General features: G+C 38.6%; 1 protein-coding gene across 7 annotated transcripts; it reads left to right on the top strand.

The window, feature by feature from the left end:
- The first annotated feature begins 1,278 nt into the window (after positions 1-1,278).
- LOC121904289 (endophilin-B2-like) lies at positions 1,279-26,178 on the top strand. Of its 7 annotated transcripts, none has more exons than XM_042421956.1 (13): positions 1,279-1,469; positions 2,507-2,648; positions 9,011-9,139; positions 13,260-13,393; positions 16,482-16,574; positions 16,712-16,723; positions 19,140-19,202; positions 20,361-20,384; positions 21,635-21,724; positions 22,253-22,353; positions 23,178-23,379; positions 23,876-24,002; positions 25,243-26,178. In XM_042421956.1, exons 1-12 carry the CDS (start codon positions 1,407-1,409, stop codon positions 23,981-23,983), a joined length of 1,161 nt encoding a protein of 386 aa, XP_042277890.1. In that variant the 5' UTR covers positions 1,279-1,406; the 3' UTR covers positions 23,984-24,002; positions 25,243-26,178. The 7 variants fall into 7 exon arrangements, with proteins under 7 accessions (XP_042277890.1, XP_042277888.1, XP_042277886.1 ...); XM_042421954.1 differs by having other exon boundaries at positions 25,202-26,178; XM_042421952.1 differs by having other exon boundaries at positions 24,179-26,178.
- The last annotated feature ends 855 nt before the right edge of the window (positions 26,179-27,033 follow it).

The following is a 27,033-nucleotide window of genomic DNA, read 5'->3' as shown; positions in this document are numbered from 1 at the left end:
AACGGTCGCTGAGGATCATGGGTAGGCTAATGTAGCCACTTCCGCTATCGTACAAAACTGACAAAATACTTGATTTCTAAACCAAAATTGCGCGGTCGTTGAATTTGGTTTTCTGGATTTTCGTTGGGAAACAAAAAAGAAATAGATCACGTGATTTCGTTTTTGGTTTGAAATGAAAAAAAAAACATGTGACTTCTGTTTTTAGTTTCAAACGCAAAACGAACTGGCTGAATGTCCGCAGACCTGCAAAAACCAAAAACGGGCCGGGTTTGATTGGTTTTTCGTTATTTGATTCTGACACCGAAAACGGTTTTTTGTTTTTTGTTTTGAAACAAATAACAGATTTACCGTTAAGTACAAATAAACACAATACAGTACATAAGTACATACACAATAAAGTACATAAGTAAATACATGTAGAAATACAAAAATAGCCTAAATAAAATATTATTTATGGAAATGTAGAAAAAAAATCCAAGACGTTTATTTAATTATGTGCTTTTTCATCACCAAAATGTTTTATTTATTTATTTATGTATTGATTCATACATAAGTCATCAGCACAGACTGATAAGAAGATCAGTGCTTCCATCTGCTGGTGATATTAAAGAAAGCATGGATCCGTTATCAACTAATATGGATCGCAATCAACTACCATAACTTTTAAATTTGTAATACATTTTAGGATATATTAGTGGAGCAACACTAAGACAGGTGGTATACAAGACCTTCGGATAAATAAACAATGAGCCAATGCACTTTTGACTAGTTCCTTCTTGTTTTTTCAGACCTTAACATTTAAATAAATAACTGATAATTGTAACTGATGGTTATTTAATCAATCTTTATGATATGATATGATATGATATGATATGATATGATATGATATGATATGATATTGTACACCATGTATTGTAATCATTATATCTGTTTCCATTAGATTTGGGTCAATCAAAGTGGTCACGAGCAACTGTAGCTATTTCAATTATTTCAAATCTAAGATAAATCCACCTAAATATTGGCATCGCTGTTATCACTAATCAGTGTCCGTTCAATGTACAGAAAACTGTTTAATTACTACAGACACATCCTTTTTAACAGCGCAAACATATGAAAACTCGATTTCCCAGAATGCCTCTGTGAGAAGCAGCGGCAGCGGAGGCGGGGCGAAAGTTATACATTCTTTTTTATTATTATTATTGTAAACAAAAGGATAATATACAAAAATTCAGGTAAACAATATCAGCACCGGAAGTTATACATCCATGAGTCGTACTCATATGTGTGTGACGTAACGAGGCCTCATCGCCCCATCCGTGCTAGTGGTCACGTGACTGTGGGTTTGTGCTATAACATCTATCTGCTGGTGTCTTCTGCTGTCCTGCTGTGTGTCACATACAAACACGATGGATTTCAACGTCAAGAAGCTCGCCTCCGGTGCGGGACTGTTTTTCACACGAGCTGTTCAGGTAAATGAAAATACTCGTGCTAATCGCTCGTGCAGTGTACTTCCTTTTAAATGGACAGACAGCTGTTTTTGTAACAGCAGCGTCACTCACTAAACGCCGCTGTTCGGTGCCTGACTGTCATATGTCTAACGCGACGTATGAACACAGCTAGCAGATAAAATAACGTGATATTCAGCCGCGTCTTGCTTAAAGTTTGGGCCTGCATTGTAAGTTAAGGCAGCGTTGTTTAATTTACGATCTTTGTCAGTGTTTTCCGTCACTAGGATCACGTTGTCATTCTAGTGTGATGTTACCAGTTGCTGGTATGAATTTACCGTCGACACAATTAAAACAGATGAGTTGACAATTTCATGTTTATTAAAGATCTTTAATCTTTAATCAAACCTTAAAATGGTATCTACTTCCTCTCCCTCATTAAAAATTCCATTCTATGAATATGCAAATATATTTAATTTCATATGTTGAACTACTTCACAGAAGATGTCTTTTGCTTCACTGTAAAGTCCATTCTCAGTGTTTGTGCACTGGAGGCTTCAAGTTTCCACATCACACATGTATAAGTTGAACATTGGACCAGAATTGGCTTCCAAAGTAGTTGTGATGTCACAAGTCATGCTTTAAGGCCCGCCCCTTAAAATAGTTTTTTCAATGAGTAGAGAGAAACTTTCCACTTTCACCTTCTTCTAGTGTCAAACTCTGCACATACAGCGTTCTGCACAGTGAAGCTCAAACATCCAAGTGTAGGAACAAGAAGAAAAACATATTTTTGAGTGGAGGGGGACTTTAAGTTTTATTCTTTTTGATAAGCTGAGGATGACATGGATGGGCGTCAAGTGGTGTCAAGTGAGAGCAGAGCTCATTAACTGGACTTGACATCATGACTTCAAGGTTGATCCCTCATCATGTTTATAACAGTTGAAGGCCCAGCCAGATGCTAGAGATGAGGCAGAACATCCGTGTCACAGTAATATAGCTGTGTGTTTGTTTGTGTGTGTGTGTGTATGTGTGTGTGTGTGTCTGTGTGTGTTCTGCTTCAGTTCACAGAGGAAAAGTTGGGTCAGGCGGAGAAGACCGAGTTGGACGCTCACTATGAGAACTTGATGAGCCGTGCAGACTGCACCAAAAACTGGACTGAGAAGATCTACCGACAGACTGAAGTCCTGCTGCAGCCCAACCCAAGTATGACATCAACATAGCAATCCTAAAATTAGAGGTGGAAAGTAGAGTACATATTCTCTTCAAGCAGAACTACTGCTGCGCTGAATGCTGATGTATAAAGCAACATAAGGGGGATGGTAGCTCATCTATAATACACTTTTAATGAAAGATTTTCTTACAAAAAGACACTATCAGATATCGCCATCTAACATAAAACAATAATACTAGTTCATTTTATTAGAATAAACAACAAAATAAAGTCCAGCCAAGTAAGGCATGACTCAAAACACTGATGGAAAAATGAAAGAACCTTTTCTTTAATGATTAAACTGTTTGTAAAGTTTCAGTTTATTTGAAATACAAACAGTTCAATTAGGCATCACAGCGAAAGAAGAAGGTCATGTTGTGTTTTCACCACAGAAATCAGAAACATTTACACCTGGATCTGAGTTTCTGGTAGTTTTTTGCATTGTGACAGCCCAGGAGCCGGGTGGAGTTTGAAGCTCTGAGTCATTTACAACGATGCACTTGTTGCTGTTATTATCAATATCTGGCCTTGAAAGTTATTTTTATATTATTGAGGTTTGAACCAAGAAATGTAGCAAGATGAGATATCTAGTAGCAAGATAAAAAGTGAAAGTGGATGAATGTAATATACCACCTGTTACCCTGCAGGACACGTAACGGTCACATAAAACACTGAAGGACGTTATTCACTTGTTATTGTCTTGAAATTTCAGTCACTGAATGTTGAATTTCTTTTTTCCATCAGTGTAATTCAGATAACAATAGCAGTAGTAGTAATAGTATAATAGACAGTGCAGAACCTAAAGTAAAGGACCACGTTGGTGATTAGAAATTGAAGAACACTCTGACATCTGAAATCTGAAAAGTCAGCTGCTGAACAGGAAGCCTTTGATGCCAGAAACAATCACATTTTGGATGGAGCAGCTAATCATGTAAATTTGGCATATTGGGGCAAAATAATTCAGTTTATTTTGGTTCAGTAGTTATTGTCGTTTGGCTCGGCACCCCGTCTGCAACGCACATTTTATAATAACAAAAAAGTAAATTGATCCCCCTGTAAACACCTGTTGTTCAACTTCAGTTCAATCGGGGAAGATACAAGTTGACAAAAAGTTTTATTTGTAAGTCTTTGGCGTTGACCCCCTCGATTAAATGGATATATATATAGAGAGAGACAGAGCCCAATCAGATATACATCCCCAGGAGAGTCATAGACGGGGACCTTGACGCTGGTGGCGGTGGAGTGGGGGTGGGGGAGGGGTGAAGCCCTGATGAGGCAAAGACTGAAGTGACAGTAGATAGAGACAAAGCAGGTAAGGTGGTTTAAAATATCGGATGATAGAAAAGCCTGCGGACAGAGCCCTGTGAGATAATTGGATAATAGTCGGGAGACAGAGCTCAGTGTGATGATGAAACAGGCTGACAGTCGTCTTCCTGTTTGAACTTGAGCTAAAAGCTTTATTTAAAATTATTACGACCTGAGGGCAGACAAGCTAACACACACAGTTCTTCTTGTTGGATTACTGGTTTTTTGTACAAATACTCTGAGCTGCTGTGAACAGCTGATCAGAGCCACGCCTCTGTATCTCTACAGGACAGCTATAGAAGAGGAGACAATGTTAAGCTTTTGCCCAAACTATGAAGTGTCTCATTTTAGATAAAATTACGTTGACTTTTTGTGACATTTGTTAACATCACTGGCATCGTTAAAGTGACTTCTAATACTGTCTTGACGTTAAAACAGATTCATTTATGAAGCACAAGCACTGTGAACCGTCGTGAGTGGATGAACGTAGCACAAACGCTGTAGCATATCTTTATTCTGTCAATGTTTGTTTATTGTCTGTCTTCAGGCGTTCATTTTTAACAGTCCTTGAATGCATCACAGAGCAGAGTTTAAAGGTGTCCTGTGGACTTTTGGAGTAAACAAACAAAGGTTATGTTTGTGTTTCTTGAGGTGTAACAAATATGTTAAATGCATTTCCTTCCTCATAAAACATTTGCCAAGCCGTTTTTTTAAAAAAGTTATTTAAATGAGTGCATTACATCCATGTTTGCACATTGCTACATCTGTCAATCAGAATAAAGTAAAATCGTCAGCAATAATGTGTCTCACCTTGTGCGTCCTCATGCACGTGAATGATACAAACCATTTATCATGTATAATGGGGATCCATTCATAAAAAAAAAATATTGCTTCATATCTTTATTTGTGGTTAAAAACTCTAAGCAGAGTACAAAAAGTTGTAGCTAAAAGGCTGAAACGTGCAAATTTGCTGATATGGTCCTTGTTAGTAATCATTATGACTGATGCAAAAGTAAAAGTAAAAGTAAGTTGTCTCTGAATAATTACTCAGTCGTGCATTGTGACTCACATAACCACAAAAAACATGTCAGACAGTACAGTTTTGAAACACTGTGCAAGAAAGTAGAGCAAGCGTGTTTGCAATGTCACATCAGCTCAAAGAGGTCAAACACATTGTACATAATGTAGCGTATTAGCATTAACTTTAGGTTTACAGTGATATGAAATGACAAAAGTGGAGAATAGGGAGCTCTAACGTTTGACTTTTTGATTCTCCATGCTACAGTTGATCATACTGGTGAGTATTCTGCCTCCCTACTCTAGTGCCCTGCTGTGGAAACCTTTCATGCCTTTGAATTATCGGTACAGAGAAGTGGTTGCTGAACGAATCAACACATGATCCGTCGGTCATTAAGATCAAAGTCGGCTGTAAAAATGCATTTTTAACGCACTGAGACTCAAACAGTGTGACTTCAGTGCCGACCACTACTAGCAGGATATAACTAAGGATGAATCCTCTTCTGGCACATAGCTGATTGTGAGTCAGCACATGCTGTACATGGATGAATGGTCAGCCTGTGCCAAATGAGAATCCTGGTGGGTGTTTATCTGTGAGAGTCGACGTCCTGCCTGCTTTTTTTATTTCAGCCTCTGTTTCACTGGCCTCAGCTGAACAATGTATGTCATTATTCATTTTCCATCTGTTTTTCTACAAGACTGAAACATCATGTTTGGATGGTAAAAAATGACCAAATAAATCATATCACACAGCATGATGCAATCCCACCAACGGGAAACAATTAAGAAGGATGTTTATAAAAAGGGTTTATAATCTGTTTACTCATTCAGACCAAGCTGTGAGCTTGAAACTATTCTGTGTTTCTTAACCACAATATATTTACTAGATTACTGGATAATGACTTTCACTATAACTTTTCATATGTTGCCCCAAAGTGTTCAATATAGAATAAATAAATCATTCTGAAATATATAATCACATGAATAATTTCTCAACTATAATAATTAACTACAATATAACAATAATTAACTCAACCACTAATTATGAAAATGTTATTTCATCATTTTTATTGTTATAAAAGGCCAATAATTAAATAAATTGTCATTATGAAAAGTGACATCATGAAAATGCATAATAAATATGATATCCAGTAAAAATATGATTATGAATAATTTCTTCGATTATTTCATAAATTGTTGGTTCATTCATTTTGTCGATATTTTGGGATTCAGAGTGCAGAATAAGAAAAACAGATAAAACAAAGAAGCAGAGGCTGTGATGTCCTGGATCCTACATTCCCCATAATGCAACTGTTTTCACAGACTGTGTAGTGGTCCTCGTTACTAATGAACTTACTTTTGCATGTCAAGTCTTTGTGGTTTCCCTTTCTGCTGTGTTTTTAAGGTTATTTATTCAGATATGCAGACATGAAACACTGAATCTAGCCGCAGTTGTTTGGAGCCGGGATGAAAAGTGAAGTCTATTAGCCAACGATCGAGAACGTATCCCATGAGTCTCAGCCACAAAAGTGTCTTCTTTTTTATGTGAAGTCTATTATCTAGTAGAGGAGTAGAACAGAACAGAAAACCACACCATCATATTATTAGGAAACCCTCTGAGAGAGGTTACATTGAGCAATAAAAGCCAGTGGAACAGAGGCTCATCCAGAAATGGGGGCAGGGTTTAATCTGTACCTTTGGGGAATTTGGCTGCCCATATTTCTACCATTTACACTCATCCTGTTCATAATTTTCCTCACATCATCTCTGACTAGTTGAAATGTTATGCTCATTACTCCAGCTACATATAGCAGTCTGTGATTGTGTGTAGTGACATGTGTTTGTGGTGTATGTGTACTAGAGTTGGAAATATTTCCATGAGTTTTCATGTGTTTAGGTACGTTCATGGGAGCTGCAGATTTCTTTCTTTCTGTCTTGACGTACAGATTTTTCCACAAGTACAGTATGACCTGACAACTAGCTAGCTGATTACTCCAAACATTTCTTCATGGTTTTTTTTGTTTTTTTAAAATCTGAGTGTGTGTCAGTTTGGCCAAAAGATGTCATGACCCTCGAGCCTCTGTGTTTAATTTACAGTAGAATATGTTTTGTGTATATGTGCTATATAATAAAACAGTGACCAAATTCACAGAATAATGCAGAAACATGAATGTGCACTAAAGACGTCCTGACTTGTTTAATACTGTGTAAGTTCTGTTTAATAGAAATATCATTAAATATTGTGTTATTATGAATTTGTAAAGGATACCTAAAGACCTGGTCTGAATTATGTGAAGTCACTGGCTGTTGGAGCATGACACTCGGGCCTCCTGGCTTAATACTTTAAATCATTTGCTACATAGTGTACTTTTGGAAAAAATGTTTACTTTATATATACAGTATCTCTTTATATTTCTTATATCTTTGTAATTCTGTAATGATTTCATTTATCCTACAAAACAGACATTAGACATGGGTGGTATTTTACTAAGATGGTATACACTGGTATTTTATATCCTTGCAGTATTATCAATATTGTAATAAATTAAGCTAGTTTCAGAGCTATCTGCACTCTTTGCCAAATGTTGAATGTATTTGCGCCTTGTTTTTTCCTTTTTTTAGTCTAGTCATTATCATTCACTATGTTCCTATGCTCTGCTGCAGTATTGTATACCCTCATGTACAGTTCAAAGGCATTTTGGTATGAAAACCACCCAAGCCTAATAGACATCACAGTCATGTGATATTAAAGTATTAACGTTTAGGGGTGGACACCAAAAGAGCACCAGTACACTCTTAAGGTGGAGGAACTGAATTATAAATCCTTTGTAAAGTGTATAATGTTGAGGTTGTGATTGAACTCTATAGCATTGTCAGAGATTATAGTGTGTGTGTGGTGTTGATTTACCGACATTTGCATCACAGGTAGTGGACAAAATAACAGACCTTATAATACATCTTTGTTAAGACTGTCAGAAGTGTTTGAGTCTTGTTATGAAGCAACCCAGTTGGTGAGTCTTCATATGTGTCTTGTAAGGTATTCATGTTATTTTGTCCCCCCACATGTTTCTGCCTTAGCTACTCTTTTAGTTACCTAATTTACTTACAGATGCTGCAGTTGGATAAAGAAGCCTCTCATATGCTGATTAAATAAATACTACACCCAGATAAACAGTTCCCCATGATAAACATTTTCCCTCGCATGTGTTTACAGAGAATGCATATTTTAGGAACAATTAAGTATTGTACTTAAGTATCATTTCAAGGTACTGATGGGTTTTTTTCACTTGAGTAGTTCCATGAGTAGTAGTTGATTTTTTTACAGAGCAAGATTTTACTTGCTAAACATGCTACTCAATAATATATACATGTATAATTTACCTTGACGATGCCTGGACCAACTACAACATTAAATGCTGGATACAGGTTAACCATGTATCATTTAACACACTGAGCTGTGACATTGGGGTATTTTTACATTGTGATGATGACAATTGTACTTTATTCATTGATATTTGGCCACATCCAACACATATCATTATAAAGTCGTTATTTAGGTTTAGTTGTCAGCAAACAGTTTCCTACTTTTATACCCAGGAGAGACAGAGCAACATTAACATGGCCACCCAGTGAATTTAAGTACAATGACTGACTTTTTATATATTTGTACCCTTCTTTTTGTGTCCGTTTATGCCTGAGGAAAAAAAAAAATAGAACTTATTTGCTATCTACAGTCGTGGTTGAGCACTGCTCAGACTCAACCACACAATATGACACACTGTGAACATGCCATAAAACCAAAACTGGTACTACTACTCTGCATTACAAGAGTTAAATGATTGAAAAATATTGATTCATGCAGGTTTAAGTAAAGGATTAAGACAGTTTTTCTACTGCTTAGGGGTAGTAAATGATACATAATTTCTTACTTTTGGGTGTAGTTTTCATTTAATCAGTGTGAGGGATAAAAGAACTACAAGTTTCAGGTTTTTCTTTGTTTCCCTAATTAAACTCCTCTTCACTTTCTCTGCAGGTGCCAGAATTGAGGAGTTTCTCTATGAAAAGTTGGACAGGAAGGCACCGTCCAGAATCACCAATGCAGAGCTGCTGGGTCAATATATGCAGGATGCAGCCAAGGAATTTGGACCTGGATCTCCATATGGTAAGTCAAAAATCCAGTGAGATTATGACCCTGTTTACACTTGGTCTTGAAATGCGTCATGAACGTTTAGATGCCAAAGTGGACAGTGCTAAATACAAGTGTAAACAACCACCAAGATGCATTGTGATCTTGTCATTCAGACCACTTGCAGAAGTGGTCTGGGACACATTTGACCACATATCTTTTGTAGTGTAAACGCTAATGCGTCCAGACAAGGACATAACAGGAAAATACGTCATCAATGCAGGATGCGGTGGTTGTTTTGGTCAGTGCGCCAACACCAAATGATTTTGTCCTGCCAGTATCAACAGTTGGAATAGCTCATACATGTAGTTCTGGCAAATCTAGAGCTTGTCTGGCGAGAGACTGACGTAATAATTATGCAGAAGTGACGTAGGCAGTAACGAAATCTGAACACAAGTGGTCAGCTGGACACTTTGGAGACACATGATAGACACCGGTGTGAACAGCAATGTGTCTCGGGTGTCCACAAACGCATTTTAAAACCAAGTGTGAACAGCCTCTATGACGTCTTTTACACCCAGGCAGTAATGTATGATTTTTTAAAATTCTTGCTGAATGCATTGCAGTTGAAATGGTATCAAACTGACCACATCTAGAGGTGGTTCGGCTCATATAGTGTGTGGATGTCAGACAGGTACAAAGTGACCACATTCCACCCAATGATGGTGGACTAAACTTAAATATTAGAAATATCTGTCAGTATAATGCATTACAGTTCAACAACATCTCAGACTACAGCCTTGAAAATGACCATAATGTTTCAACAAAAACCTGTGACACTTAAGAAGGTAAGAAAAAATTTATTGGGCTGTTGTATTGAAATGCATTAGTTTTAGCCAGGTGTGCATAATAAAGCGGAGTGTATATATATATATATGAAATAAATAAAAATGTGTGGTTTTAAAATTCCATCAAATGGAAATGTTTACATGGTTATTGCTCAATGTGTTGCCCAATTTGGGGAAATACAGAAAGTGGAGTGTCAGCTAAAATTTTATGAGCAATGGCATTGAAATCTGATCACAGTTCTTCATAATGGTTTATTCGTGCATCATACAAAAGTATCTTGATGTGTACAAAGAGGATTAGTATGCAGTGGTTTCAGACAAAGGTTTGTATACCAGTGGGACTCGTAATGTTGAAAAGATGCCTTGATTTGATTAACTGAGAAATAGGGCACTTTATGTTTGTAGTGATTTATTAAAGCACATTATGTTTGTAGTGATTATTTTTCTCATTTACTTTGTAAATGTTTTGTTTGTTACCTTGTCTGTGCTCTCATCATGTCCTTCACCCCACTGGCTTTTACAGGCTTATGTATCAGGCCGATAAATCAGATCCCTTCCCCTCTGTGGAAATGCAAGGATCAATTTTGCTTCGAATGAGCTTGCTAGCTCTCTGTGTTCCCCTGCTGCAGCAGTATTCAATGTACAGACGGGTGACAAATTAAAGGAAAAACAGGTAGAGGCCTGAATTCTTGACCCCTACAGTGAGGAGATCTTGTTGAATAGTTACGATGATCTCTGATGAGACTAAAGTAGTTACTTAAGTAACCGGGAGCTGTGTCCGTATTCTAACTTAGTTTGCATCATTCTTCTTTCCACGCTGGGATAATTAAAGTTTCGGAAGTTTGCCGGCTCTAAATGTGAGTATAATTCTAACAAGCTTGTTTTGAGCAGTCTGCAGCTTGTTTCTAATGAGTTGTGGAGAGCTGTTGTACCAGAAGGTGGCAGCATAATCAAAGTGACACTGAATCAGAGCCCCAGCCAGAAATGTAAATGTTGCACTTTCTAGCAGAACTGCATTTCTGGCTAAATATCTAGTCTTTTGACAAATTTTCTCTCCCTTTAGGTAAATTTCCTAGGAAATCCCTCTCTAAGCTTAGAGTATCTATAACGCCATTAAAACTTCAACAACCACCAATGCATGCCTTCGAACTAAACTCCCTTTCTTTTCCTAAAAATTTTGGAAGTAAATAACAAATGCAATTACCACAGAGTTAATCACAATTACCAACAAACCAAAGATTGCTTACCACTGTCCCCATTTCCTGGAAGGTGACCCCAGCCTTCTCTCAAAAAGACCCTAACATACATACATAGGTCCCCGAGGTTTCTGCAATCTCCAAGGGTCGGTCCCGGCCACTGGACAATTCAACTCTCCCAGGAAAAAGGTCAGCGGGTTAGCACTCCCGGACGAAAGCCTTCTTTCACAATGGCCTCCCCTGTGAACGATTATCTAGAACAGACAGATATATAGCCTTAATAATTTACAACAGTTTTGCTGCTATTTCTGTCTGCCCTAACTGAAAGTCATTAATATACAATAAAAAGAAATGTGGCGCCAGGACACTCCCCTGAGGGACCCCACTAGTTATGGGCTTAGGTCTGTTCCAGTTCCATTTTTTTCCCCATTAAAGGTTTTTTGGGGGAGTTTCTCCTTATTTGAATCGGGGGTTTAAGGACAGAGGATGTAATATTGCTGCACAGATTGTAAAGCCCCCAGAGCCAAACTTGTGCTTTGTTATATTGGGCTATACAAATGAACATTGACTTAAATTGACTATATGACACTAAACTGAGGTTTGACCATGTTGTTACAACCACAAATCAAGAAAAGTGCTACTGCATGTAACAGAAGAAAGAGAGAACAGTATTAGTGTAGTTAATGGCTGATCTTAAAAGTGTAAAATCATCCCAACATTATTAAGGTTTTTGCAGATCTTTGTTTTGATAAATCCATGTATTATATTGTTTTTATTTTTTGGGACAGTGTAGTTTTTAACATTAATGATGCACTGCACCAGAGTTAACTCAAAGCACAATCAAAAAACACACAGAACACATTATACAAATTAGAAATCTACACGCAACAGCACATCCCGTACACCCACAATGTCAACCAGATATCAACAATACAAGAATGATGGATAGTAAGGGAAATGAATTTCACTATGTTAGAAAGATGTTTTCTCTGGCATTGCCTTTGAAGGAAAGTGACGCTAACATTTGAGACTTAACGAAACACAGCTGCCTTCCAGTAAGCAGGGGCAGATGTATAAATAGTGCACATGCACAGAAAATGGAAAACATAATATCCCAGCCAAGTGAGTTGAGTTGAGAAACTTAAATCACTCATTTTATTACTCACACTTGTGCTTTTCCTGCTGTTACACGGTACGTTAACATGTCCTCTGTGAATAATTGATTTATTGTTGTGAGTCTGTTCGGGACAAAACATTCAGTTTGAAGTTGCATTTTGGACTGGAGGGAAATGGTGAGTGACAGACATGTTAATGACCAAACGACTAATCGATTAATCAAGAAAATAATCATCAGATGAATTGATAATGAAAATAATTGTTAGTTGCAGCCCTAGACTGTACTTTGTGAAAGGAAGAGAGAAGCAACACATTTAGTCAGCCAATCATAAGCCAGATAGAAATGTTAATAAACTGTGTTATTAACAACCAATCACATTGTTTCCCTGGGTACATATAAAGTTTGTGAAATTACACTGCTGTGGTGGAGCAGACTGAGGTACTGAAGTAATGATTAAGGTCATGACTATGACCATTTAAAGCTTCCTGTGGGAATGAAAATAAGGTCTGTACCTGTGTGTCAACAAGGTTTGTAAAGCTGACAAAAAGAGTATGTATGCCTATTTTTGTGTATATAGAGTTTTAAGCATCTGGTCCCACAGTTGTCCTGGTGTTGTGTCTACTCACTTCCTCGCTCACTCATTCACTATTCCCTATATGATAGTAGTTTACGCTATAATGAGCATTAGATTATCAACATTTTGCATCATCAGTGACAGGTGTTGAACTGTAAAACGGTAACTGCCTCTATAAAATATGACAAATTGAATTTTGACACTCAAATAAAATAGCTAAGGATGAATGTAGAGCACTCTATACTAAAAAAAGGAGTGATTTTGGACACGGTCGGCCTCACTGCAGTAGGCCTGTACTGCCTCCTATATCCAGACGGATACTAAAGCCATTTCCCACTATCACAGCTGTAATCCAGAGGATGGTTCAGTTTGAACAGAGAGAAAGAATTTAAGGTGACTGGGTCCGTTTTGTTTCTTACAGGAGGCACTTTGATCCAGGTGGGCGAATGTGAGAGAAGATTAGGCGCAGCAGAGAGAGAGTTCCTTCAGACGTCAGCCATCAGCTTTCTTGCCCCCCTCAGGAATTTTCTGGAAGGAGACTGGAGGACCATTACAGTAAGTCAGACACGTCACTGTTGGTTCAGTGTTTCTTTCCCATACATTGCTCTAGTCATAGGTCATTTGGAATCATGTTGACTGTTTTATAAGTATGGCCTGAGATCCACGGGCGGGGATGGAGTTCTTGTTCTGGTCTGAGAGTCGGCCAGTGAAGACTTCATTCTTCACCTCTTTTGAACTGGTCTTAATAATTCTTTTATATCTGAATTCAGCCATTTTTTTAATTCTCCATCATTAGGTTGGACAAAGTTCTTATGGTTGGTGATTTTAATATTCATGTGGATGATGTCACTTGCAGCTTTGATGCTGATTTCCTTAACGTGACTGAGTCCTTCAATTTTTTTCAATATGTGTCTGGGCTCACACACATTAGGGGGCATACCCTGGACCTCGTTTTTACACATGGTTTATCTATTGATTCTATTTGTTCTGAGGTGCTGCCTATTACCGACCATAGTTGTGTTTTGTTCAACCTTTTTTAAACTAGATTCTCTGCCCAGTAAAAGTTTGAAATGCTCTCGCATCTTAAATCACCTCACTGCTGGGCAATTTTCTGCAGCTTTTAACCCAAATGCAGTTTTGTTTCCTCAAGCAGACACAGATTATCTAGTCCAATCTTTTAACTCCCATTGCTCCACGATCTTGGACAAAGTGGCTCCTTATAAATTGCGTCCTGTTCCATCCATAAATTCAACTCCTTGGTTAAATGACACCATTCGTTGTCTCCGCCGTAGATGTCGGACGGCAGAGCGACTATGGAAACCGTTCACCGTCTCCACTTCAAAGATCTATTAACCGAGCTAAACAGCTTGATTAAAGATGTGAGGACTTATTATTTTTCCAACCTTATCTCCACCAGTAAGCACAACCCAAAAGTCCTGTTTGATACTATTAACAACATTGTCACTCCAGCACCTCCGGATATGTCTGTCTGGTCAAATAAGGACTGCAGCGACTTGTCAGAGCTAGCATTAGCCCCTCATCTCTTTCCCTCTCTACTCATGCCTTTCGGCCATCAACCCTCCTCCCCTGTGGTGTGCCGCAAGGCTCCGTTCTGGGTCCTATCTCTTTGCCTTATACATGCTCCCCCTAGGTCAGGTTATCAGCAAATTTAGTGATGTTTCCTATCATTGTTATGCCGACGATATTCAGCTCTATGTGTCATTTAAGCCTGATAACCCCGATAAACTGTCTGTGCTGCACAACTGTCTGACTGCTGATAAGGACTGGATGTCAAACAACTTCCTACAGCTTAATACTGACCAGACAAAGGTTCTCATTATTGCATCTGACAGTATAGCTCCCAAGGTAGCTAAGAGTATTGGGTCCCTTTCATCAGCTGTTAGGTCAAACTTAAGAAATCTTGGTGTCATATGATGAGCATGTTAAATCATTGACCCGTACATGTTTTTTCCGTCTACGAAATATCGCTAAACTCAAGTCCATCGTCTCACAACTGGAACTAGAAATGATCATCCATGCGTTCGTATCATCCCGTTTGGACTATTGTAATTCCATTTTCACTTGTCTCAGCAAAGCATCTGTGAACCGGCTACAAACGGTCCAAAATGTAGCTGAAAGACTGCTAACCAAGTCCAGCAGGATGACTCACATCACTCCTATTCTAAGATCTTTGCACTGGTTGCCCATTCGCTTTAGGTTTCATTTTATGGTTCTTACTATTACATATCGAGCTCTGCATGGACAGGCTCCAGAATACATCATGGATCTTATCCATCCCTACGTCGCCAGTAGGTCACTCAGGTCTTCCAACCAGGACCTGCTGGCTGTCCCTCGCTCACGGCTGAAAACCAAAGGTGATCGTGCCTTTGCGTTTGTGGCTCCAACACTATGGAACTCTGTCCCTGTACAAATACGGTCAGCAGTCTCTGTAGAAGCTTTTAAAAAACTATTGAAGACCCATCTTTTTCAAATTGGCGTTTGTGTCTTCTTGAGTTGTTTGTTTGATTATGTTTTTATTTTTATTTATTTATTTATTTTTATTTTATTTTATTCTAACTTGTGGCACATGTTTTTACACTATGTATGTTTTTATGGTCTTATTTTCAACTCTTGTTCCTGTGAAATACTCCTGTGAAATTTCATTTCTGTGAAAGGTGCTATACTAAATAAACGTATTATTATTATTATTATTGTTATTTTTATTATTATTATTATTATTTTAGACATGTACCCCTTTATGCTTATATGATGGTAATTTAGCATGTCGGTTTTGTGTCTGAAATAAGCACGAAAAAGGCCGATCACAGGTAATGAATGAACATAAAGACAGCGATTGTATAGCATAAGTCTCCTATTCCTTAACCCTTTCATGCATGAATTATTAAATCACAGAGTAAAAAAAAAAAAGTAGTTTATTTTTACTCTTAAACAAGTGAAAAATCCACAAAATGTGTCCACTGTAGTGACCATGAAGACACCATGCATCAACGGAGTAAAAAGTGATTTATGGAAATCAATACATGACCGAGGCCCAATAGACAGAATGTACCTTTGTTGCATGACGTCCACTGGAGTGGACAGATGTATTTGATGTATTAAATATGATTAAAAACTTGATAAGGTTGCTTCCAAATACCTGTCGACTGTAATGGACACCATGCATGAAAGGGTTAAACGCAAAATAGAAGTTACATGGATGGAACGCCCAACCACTTATCACAAAGTAAATAAAAGAAGGGAAACACTGTTACCAAGGGGATTATAATATTGTTAAAGCGGGATGTGGCCGCAGGATATGACACATATTCATACTGTTGTAGTGGTGTTATCAAGGGGTGAAACATAGGAGCAACTGCCGTTAACCCCTTGCATTAAGAATGAATCCAACTTAAATGTTGAATTTCACAGTTCACAGCCCAGAACTCTAAATGTTCAATAATCAGAAGTCAAGCCTTTCCTCCTGTATGACACTAAGTTCTACATTTCCTCGGAAGCTTGTGGCAGTTTGTCCACGGTTCCGTTATAACCATCTTATCACGTTGTCGTGAATCAAGCTGTGACCCAGATTGTTTGCTCAGGTCAGATAGATGTCCCCCTGATAGTGTCATTGTGTGTTCTTCAGAAAGAACGGCGGCTTCTGGAGAATCTTCGTCTTGACCTGGATGCCTGTAAAACACGTCTGAAGAAGGCCAAGGTGGCAGAGGCCAAGGCTGCAGTGAGTCCTTTTTATATATATATATTCCTTTTTTCCCCTTCTCTATTCCCATTCCCATAATCATTATTATGAACTCAAACTTATGCTGGTGCTCACATGAACCATGACTAACTATCTCTGTATTCATAACCTTGCAGTGCGAGGGTGAAGTGAGTATCAAAACATTTCTAAAGATTTGCACACAGGTTGTTTTTCCTGTCTGGGTTGTTTTCCTTGTTTCACTTGCTTTTAAGAACATTTCCATGCCATTCAGTTAGTGGTGACAGGAGACTTGTTAATCATCGATGACATCAAAGCAAAGCAATGAACTAGAAAACCTGACCTTACTTGACCTCAAGTTTGACTCCCATGTCGATAAAGTCTTATATATATATATTATATGATGGGAAAATCCTGCAAAAATCCTGTGCTTTCACTGGATGCGTTTGTTCACTCTAACAGTCACTGTTTATTAATAAGAGCATTTATGGGAACTGTTTACTGGGGATTGGCTGGGTCATTTAATTCTTGGTTTGGCAGCCACTCAGGTCAATGTCTTGTTCCTGTTTTTGTTCGTATGATACGTCAATGGGTAACTTACACAACATGCAGATATTTACTCCAAGCTGAAAAGATTGATGAGTTCTCTTTTCTGTGAATAAAGACTGAAGTACAATATCCTCTTTGGAAGACAAAATAAATTTGGATTATATAACAGCAACAGTTCAGTAATGGTTTCTATGACTGGGCTCCGTCACCTAGCCTGATATGCATAGCTTATCTGTCTTATATGGTTATATGGATGCCCCACAAACTGAATGCCACTCAAAACCTATCCAAGGCAAAGAGTTGAACCAATGCACCCTTAACTGTTCTCATGGGATTAGTGTGAATCTTGTGTAATTCTTGATGAATTTCTCCTAACATCTGCATTGTTATTGAAAAATCTGAAATAGAAATTGAGATAATTCGATATTCTCAAATCACAGCAAATGTCGCGACCGTTATTCACAACGGGCCTTAACGAATGACAGTGGCGATAATATTATTTTTTCCGTACTGGGTTTTCAGTGCACAGCCTCATCCAGATAAATGTTCTGGACTGAACGTGGAAACATTTTTGCTAAGCACAGGATTATGAGGGTACAGCATGTAATTTGTCACTTTAATGCCTTTAATGCAATTATTTTTCTAAAATCATTGGTAATACTAATCCCATGCAAATAGGACTTGACTGTAATTTTTTTTTTGTTGGCTTGTATAATAATGTGTAATGGCTGCTTTTAAGACTTTGGAAGACTGCAACCAAAAAAATGTTCAAATCCATTAGGACTTTTGTGTCAAGGCAAGTCTCTACCCCCCAAAATTCAAGGATCCTTTTATGTACACAGAACAGGGTAGATGTAAATCTATTTTGTACATTGTCAGGGAAAAAAACAAACCCCAGTTGTACTCATTGTTGAGCCTTTGCCAGCAGGTGGCTGTGCAGCACAGACAGGCAGAGAGGCACAAAGATTTTGTACTTAAATCTGATTCAGTTTTTTTTACACTGTTATAAATTCTGCACAAGAATTGGTGTTGAGTTGCAAACTTTGTTTTACAAGAGTACAAACTGAGTCAGTATTAGAAAGTCCTAACTGATTAATTTTGCCCTTCCTTATTTCATCATGATCCAGCAATGAGTGTTCCTCAGAATATCATCTGCTTTTCTTCAAGCTTGTTTTTTATTTTACTGATAAACTTTTTTTTATCAGATTTTGTTTTATGATTGATGACTAAGAGTTGGCTGGCTGACTGAAAAAATTTGAACTTTTGCAACCTATATGCATGTTAGCATGTGCATGTTGTACTACTGGCTTGTTCAAGTAATGAATTAGACTGATTAGTCATTCGTTTCTGTGGTGCTGGAGGAGATGTTGACATACACTTGTGTTGCATCAGCTCTCTGCACCTTTCTCTTTTGAGTTCAGACACGCCTGATGTAAAGTGTGTGGGCAGGTGTCAAGTGTCATCTGTCTCTCCCATTCAATTGATTGGCACGAGAACTCTGATGCACATGACTGCCCTTTTTCAATGAAGAACAAAAAACAAAACTGCTATTGAACATTTTTAAAAAATGTAAAAAAACAAACAAACTTGAACTTAATCTCAGGTGTTTTTAAGCTTTTTATCTGAAGGAATCCATATCTTCCACATCAGAAGTGGACCACATGACTGATGTAAATTAGATCCAAAGGTCATACATTAATTGAAACTCTATTAGTATATTGATGAACTGAATTATCAGCCACTAATACAGATGCACAGATTGTCTTGTAGCTTTTAGTGTAGAGATCACGGTTTTACATCTGCTGTGCTTTCTGATTGTTTTGTCTGCATTTCTTAATGCTTAGTGTTTGCTGAAATCCATGAAACCCAATAAATATTAAATCAAATTACTTTGTCCGTAGATGGCTCCGGATTTTCAGGAGACCAGACCCCGCAACTATGTGCTTTCTGATTGTTTTGTCTGCATTTCTTAACGCTTATTGTTTGCTGAAATCCATGAAACCCAATAAATATTAAATCACATTACTTTGTTTGTAGATGGCTCCGGATTTTCAGGAGACTAGACCCCGCAACTATGTGCTTTCTGCCAGTGCCTCTGCGGTAAGGAGACAATTCTGTGTCACTAAACACAATTGCAACTATTCATGCACGACACAACTTAACAATCATGGTGTTCAATCAGTAACAGATTGCTTGTTAAACTTAAGATTCTTTAGTGATATTATAGGCCTTAAAAAGGTCTTTGGCATAAGCATGTGTTGTGCAGTACTGGTGATAATAATCAGAGATGCGTACTAAACCTCTGTGTCATGTTTGCATTTATGAAATAGTAAGCATGAGTCATGCCAATGAAAACAATTTAACAGTCTGGACAGATGTTGCGCAATAGTTTGACCTAGACTCGTACTCGTACTTTTCATTGCTGGGGGACTTAAGACCAGGACAGGTGAAAGTTTTAGGTCTGTCTCACCTCTGACCAACCCCAGTAATGAGGTGTAGTCGGATGAGCAAATACAATAGGTTTGCTCCTGTAATTACACCAAACAGTGATGTCACTGGGGCCTGGAGTGCACCTGCAGGTGAGAAGTTAAACCACAGGACATCAGTAAAGATGAGATTTTCAGGAGTGACTCTTTAAATGGTACCTCGATGGGCCTAAAACAGACAAAAGTAAAAGATTCATACATGTGTAATGTAATTTGAACATACACTGTCCATAGGATTAAAATAAAATGCGAGATATCAACCGTAGTTGAAACGTGATTATAGTAACAGGTTATGTAAGGAAGTTGGTTTGGGCCTAAATGAGATATTCTCTGAATGTGTGTGTGCTGCCTATTCATAGAGCAGTAGATGTAGTCTGTATAGATTCACAAGAGGCATATAATCCACCCCGTTTACTGGCTGACAAAACTGGCTCAACACTGGCTAAATGTTGGGTGTTGCAAAAGACATGATCAAAGTGAAAGAACGCACAAAAACTGGGCTGCATATTTGTGTAGGTGTTTACTAGTGATTGATTCAAACAAACCTTAATCTTTTTTCTAAAAGGAAGTGGCTAACGCAAAAAACCACCGCTGAGAGGACATGTTCCAGCAATTATACATTGGGTTTTATAATTTAGCTCTCGATCCCCGGCGGGCCCTCGGTGATCTGGGCACCACATGACTCAATGGTGAGAAGGTCTTCTGGAGTATCTTTGTCATAACTTCTCTTTCCTCATTCTCTCCCTTTTGTTTTATGCTTTGACCCTCTTAGCTCTGGAGTGAGGAAGTTGAAAAAGTAAGTACGTCAGCGATGTGGTTCTTGTGGTATGTCTTCCTCCCTGTTCTCCACTTTCATGATCTTTTCAGTGTCTTTTGCGTGTGTGTGTGGTCTTGATGCAATCAGTTGTACACTCTGTTGGAAAAGTTGTTTAAAATGCTGGTAGACAGTCAGACATGCACTTTATTAAAGGCATACTGAGACCATTATTCCCACTCTATGGATCCATAACTCCAAACCTATCAGATTTTACAATTCAGTAGTACAATACAACGAAAACCTTCCCTTTTCAATCAATCAATCAATCAATCTTTATTTATATAGCGCCATATCACAACAGAAGTCATCTCAAGGCACTTTTCACATAGAGCAGGTCAAGACCATACTCTTTAATTTACAGAGACCCAACAATTCCCCCATGAGCAAGCACTTGGCGACAGCGGTAAGGAAAAACTCCCCTTTAACGGGTAGAAACCTCAAGCAGACCCCGGCTCTTGGTGGGCGGCCATCTGCTTTGACCGGTTGGGTTGAGAGAGAGAAAGAGAGAGGGAAAGGGGGAGGGGGGACAGAAGAAAAACAATCACAACAACAACAACAACAACAACAAGCACAAGCAGCAACAGCCAGGGAAGGATGCCATCAGGACTGTGAAGGACCGCGAAGGTTCGGCCCGGGAGTCAGGTTTTCCTGTGAGATGAGAAAGCACAAAAAACTCCGGGGAAGAAGCAAAGTTAGTGACATGCATTGATGTTACATGAATGCATACAGATGGAGAGGAGGAGGAGGAGGAGAGAGGAGCTCAGTGCATCATGGGAAGTCCCCCAGCAGTCTAGGCCTATAGCAGCATAACTAAGGGCTGATCCAAGGCGAGCCTGGTCGGCCCTAACTATAAGCTTTATCAAAAAGGAAAGTTTTAAGCCTACTCTTAAACATAGAGAGGGTGTCTGCACCCCGGACTGAATCCGGTAGATGGTTCCATAGAAGAGGAGCCTGATAGCTGAAGGCTCTGCCTCCCATTCTACTTTTAAAGACTGTAGGGACCACCAGTAAGCCTGCATACTGGGAGCGCAGTGTTCTAGTGGGATAATACGGTTTTAAATCCTGTGTGTCGTCTGAGGGTTCTGCAGCATGAAAACATTTGAGACCTCCTGACCTAGATCCATCTAGATCGTTACCAGTCGTTAATTCCCAAGTATGTCTAAAGATTCATGTCTGGATATTTTGAGGGATATGAACTAACATGACTAATATGGTTCTCTTTGTTTCAGGCTGAACATGAGCTCCGAGTGGCCCAAACAGAGTTCGACCGACAGGCGGAGGTCACACGGCTGCTTTTGGAGGGTATCAGCAGTACACATGTACGTCAGTAACACCCCTCTGAGACCACTCACTTGTGTCTTAGAGTTAATGAAACCTATGTGTCCTTAGAAAGACCTATAATCATAAATGATCTAAATTTAAGTTCCATAAAATTGTATTTATTAACGGTTTTGTGCTATGTGAAACTTTTTTGAGGTTGATTTGAATACGGTAAATGCTGTCAAATAGATGAACAAACATCACAGTTAATACGCTGTGAATAGGGCTGAGAACATAAAAGCCAATTTAAATTCAGTTTAAACTGATCTCCTGCTTTTTTAACCCCTTAACAATCACCTCCTCTTTTGCGCACAAGCCCAAAAAATGACATACCCAAAATAAAAGGGTGATGATTACAGTCATAATGCACCAAAGGGTAACTTTTTGGTATTATACTGGTGAAACAATTTTACAGAGGCACAAACATGGTAAAAAAAAAAAGTTCTTTTTTTGTGATATATTTTGTGCTTGAATAGGACAAAAGCTTAAAATCTGTTTCTTTAAGAGGGATTGTTCCATCTCTGCAGGTCAATCACTTGCGCTGCCTGCATGAGTTTGTGGAGGCCCAAGCAGCTTACTATAAGCAGTGCCATTTCCACATGCAAGAACTGCAGAAAGAGCTGGGAAGGTGAGAAGCAGCTGTGGAGATGACACTATGAAAATATCAAGTTTCTAAATGACTGTGTAGCAGTTTTATGAGTTGTTGGAGTAAAGTTTTATGTGCCCTAAATGTTTAATGTTTAACAAAGGATTTCAAGTTTTACAGCCTTATTGTTGTATAATCATTGTTTTTTTTTTTATTATCTTGAATGTTGTTGTTGTTCCATAACAACAGGCAGAGAGCAGGAGCAGCAGTTAGCTTTATTTCAATAGTTTTTAATAAGCTTTCCTCAAGTAAAAGCATGCATTTGTCATTTTTGTAATTGAATTAAATAAAAACTTAGATTTTCCTAAACTAAGATTTAAGAAAGTAAATGTTGAAACCTCTGACGTCAGTTCATTTCAGTGTTGATCTAAATCCAGTTATTACATATTGTGAGGAGGCATACAGATACAAATATATTGCAAAGATATAAACGGAGTTCTGCTTTGTCTAAGGCAGTTTTGCAGTTGTTAAAATTATTGTTAGAAATGCAACAAAACAAAGTATTTGTCTTCAGTAGCAGTCAGGTCCTATGGATGTCTGTCCGTTTGGGTTGTTTCTGCATCGTCAAATCATGACAAATCATTTTCACTGTCTTATGCCCTCAGTTCTGATGAGGATGTGTAAGTATAACCCATAATACGCTTGTCCTCCTGTGTGCTGACGAGATTTATCTTTCTCTTTGTGTGTATGTTCTGACCATCACATTTGCCAGCTTTCTAATGCTGTTTTTGTATGTTTTTATTTTTGTTTTTTGCGTGTACTGTACATGTATGTTCTGACCGTCATGTCTGCTTGCTTTCCCTCAGGCTTCCCAACGCTTTTGCGCTGAACTCTACTCACTCCGGGACTACTGCTGGCTCTGCATCAGAAGACGTCAGCAGCCCTGTGGAGACAGACACACTGAAGATAGAGGAAGTGCAGGCACCAGCTACAGGAACCCGAAAGGCCAAAGTTCTTTATGATTACGATGCTGCTGACTCCAGTGAGCTCTCCCTTCTCGCTGATGAGGTGAGTTTACAACATCAACTTGCTGCAGGGGGATCAAACATTGACTGTTGACCACTGGCCAAAACTCTCTCTGGGTCGAGGTCAAATCAAAGTGTTGCCAGGAAGTTCAGGGAGAGTGGGATACGTGAGGACAGCTGGCAAATGTCCTCAGCCAAACCCAAACTGGTAACAGATTTACAAGTTGTGAAACGCATGAGTCATTATCACTTTCATCCTCATCACATAGTGAAACCATTCAGTGAACCCCTCAACTCTGTTGTATAACTTCTACATTGCACATGAAGAGGATGTCTGCTACCAAAAAGTTGCATCATGCAGCACAGTCAGCATATTTCGTTTTTGGGTCACATTGAGTATTCCCACTGAACATAACAACTGGCCATGAAATTAGAGGTCATTAAATATTTTTTTCTAAACCACTTTTACCTGTAAAAAAATGTTTTAGCTTTAGATTTTGTATATTTGAGTTGAAATCTCCGTGTCCTCTGTGTTGCAGCTCATCACAGTTTACACAGTGCCGGGCATGGACTCTGACTGGCTGATTGGAGAGAGAGGAAACCAGAAAGGAAAAGTGCCTGTCACATACCTGGAGCTTCTCAGCTAAAGAGCACACATGCACATGTGTGAGTGGGTACCACTAAAGCCATGATACGATAATTTCATTCACTTAAATTAATTTCACACTCTTACACTAACTCGTAACCCTCAATAGCACTCCACCACCAGTAAGCATCTGCAAAAATATTAATTTGAACCTGGTCCAACACAGGCTCACTCATCCCATCTATGTGCTTCTCAGAACACACTGAAATCTTCCCGTCGTGGCGCTGACAGCAGTGATAATGGAGACATTGTTACGAAGAGTACAGGAAAATCCCCACGAGGGATAGTTCACATTCCTTTTAGATTTGGTGATTTATTATGATGATATTTATTTATTATTTATTGTTGTGCATCCCAAAGGTTTAGGCAGACCTTTCCAAACTGAATGAAGTTAAGCTCTGACAAACTGTGACTTACTGTCTTCAGAGGGATTTCCTTCAAAATTATAGTTTTGATTTGTTTTGGGGGGAAAAGTGTCTTTATTATCTCTTAAAGCCTTTTTTTTTTTCATAAGTTCAGTACTGAGCTCTGATGGAAACTAATTCAAGAGATGTGTTTCATCTGAAAATATTAATCCACCATAACACCCAGAAATGTTGAATTCTGTATCAAGGTCCCAAGTGCAAGGTTGCACTAATCTGTTTCCTAATGAAGACTGCGATATAGATAATACAAACATGCAATAACAAGGCACAGACGAGTGTTATCCTCCAGTTTTATAAACTTCACACATCGAATCTTAATCATCTCTGTATAACACACACTCCTCATTGAAGAAGAAGAAGAAGAAATAAACATAGGCAACTGGACAATGGATCATTGTGATCACATTATGTGGTCAGAATGTGACTGCATCCTAGCTTTAGCACAAATATGTCTCCTGTTCTTTTCCTTTCTTCCCAAAGGAAGGAATGGAATGAACAGAACTGCATTTCTGTTTTTTATTTTGCCTTGGAAGCGTTAAGTATGATGAACTTCAGTTGACACAGAAAAACAACAACTATGAAACAGAAAACAGTTTTTCTTGTTCGCTGAATCATCCTTGACTTTAGGGAAGCAGATTTGCCTTAACTGTTCATAGAAGAGAATGTAATTCCTGTGTTATTTGAAGGAAAAATAACATTTTATGGACAGTTGGATGATACATTTCTGCTCACACCTGTTGATTAAGTCACCACATTCACTTGTTTTATATTGTAATTATATTTTTCCTTATGAGGTCTCCCCCACATGCTTCCCATGCCTCCCACTACACTGAAGATGCCTCACCCACATGCTTCCCATGCCTCCCACTGCACTGAAGATGCATCACCCACATGCTTCCCATGCCCCGCCACTGCACTGAAGATGTCCCTTTCAGTAATATAAACATCTGCAGCAAAATGAACATGAACATCCAAACTGCCTTAAAATAATGGGAAGGAACCGCTAAGGCCATCAGCTGCAAACCAGAGAATGTGCTTTTCACAACAAAATGCCCAGAGACCTAATGTGCACCACATATGGCATGCAAGACTGTAACTACTCCTAATAAAGAGTGTGTTTGTGTGATTTTGGTTTGGCCTTTAGTGTTTTTACAATGTTCCTATTTGTTGCTGTTTTGTTTGTTAATACATTAAAGTGTCCTCAGTCTTAGTGCTGCATGTGCTACAGCTAGTAGCCTGTCCCGCAGGACAGCGTGTGTATACGAGTATATGATGTAGCAAAGTCGGTTTTCTGTCAGATCTGGACCACCCAAAATGTTTGCACAAGAGTAATGTGCTCTCCCACATCCTGTATATGTACATGCATGCACTCTGTCAATTTTCATTTAAACCAGCCTGGCCTCATGACGTTTTGTGAAATGAGCGCAATCTTTGGAAACTGCAAAAAAAAAAAAACGCCAACAGAGAAGTGACATGAGTCTCAACCAAATAGTTTTCTCACCTGCAGTCAGTGAGAATGTTAAATATAATTCTTGTAAGCAGAGGAATCCACATCATGTCATCTGCACTCTACTGTTGTGCCCATTTCACAAATTAAGGGGGAATTTTTCTTTTCAGGATGTTTTTTTTTACTTCTGCTTTTGTGATTCTGTTGTACCTCATCTTGTATTATTATTATTATTATTATTATTTATCAGTGTATTGCCTGTTCCTTAACCATGCTGAAAGAATGAAATGTATGGGATTTAATAAAAAGTAAGATTTATTTGAATTTGCTGGCTTTTCACATCTTTATACTCCATCAGGTCTGTTTGATAAGCACACTGTTCATTTGTCATTGTAAACCATCTGTAATCTAGTAGCCACCACCATTTGCATTTTAGGTCTGTGCCACATCACAGTAGCAGTGATCGAAGTGCCCGTTGAACAGCATAGACGTCTGTGGCTTCAGTTCCAGTGACCACAGTTAGTTTTTTGCCAAGCTGGCAGCCCGGCTCGATGGATGGATGGTTATATCCGTCAGTCAATCTGTCCACCAAAGTTCCAGAGTGAAATATCTTAACAACTGCTGAATAAGGTGCCATGGATTTTTAAAAAAAAATTTAACATAAATTTCATGTCCCCAGCAGGTTCACATTTGTGTTTTTTTTTAGTGAAATCTTTCATTGAATTGATTACCATATAATTTGGTCCAGACATTCATGCCCCCCCTAAGGATGAATTGTATATTTTTAACTTTTCATCGAGCGCCATCATTGGATCAAAATTTCAGTTTGTCCAATACTTTGGTTTATGACTAAATACCTGAAAAACTAATGGCATTCCAACAGCCTCTGCTGTACAGCTGTATTTTGGCTAATTAGAAAATCCTAGCATGCTAACGGTAAACATGTGCTCCCAGGACAGCTAGGAGAAGAAACCTCTTCAGTGTGACCTGGATCTGCCCCAGAGGCTCCTCCCATGTTGTTGTGGCCTTAGAGGTGCCGAAAGAACTGCGGTGGGTCCTTCTCAGTATTATGAGGCCATGGCATGCTTCAGGGCCTGCATCTCTCTGAATCATTCAGGGTTTTTCCACTGTAGTAGCACCACCTTGTTCTTGATTTTTGAACTGACAGTCAGAATGAAG

The sequence above is a fragment of the Thunnus maccoyii genome, chromosome 9, assembly GCF_910596095.1.
Source record: "Thunnus maccoyii chromosome 9, fThuMac1.1, whole genome shotgun sequence".
In the NCBI taxonomy this organism is placed as follows: domain Eukaryota; kingdom Metazoa; phylum Chordata; class Actinopteri; order Scombriformes; family Scombridae; genus Thunnus; species Thunnus maccoyii.
Note: the sequence above shows the minus strand (reverse complement) of the source record. Positions and strands in the feature narration are given on the sequence as shown.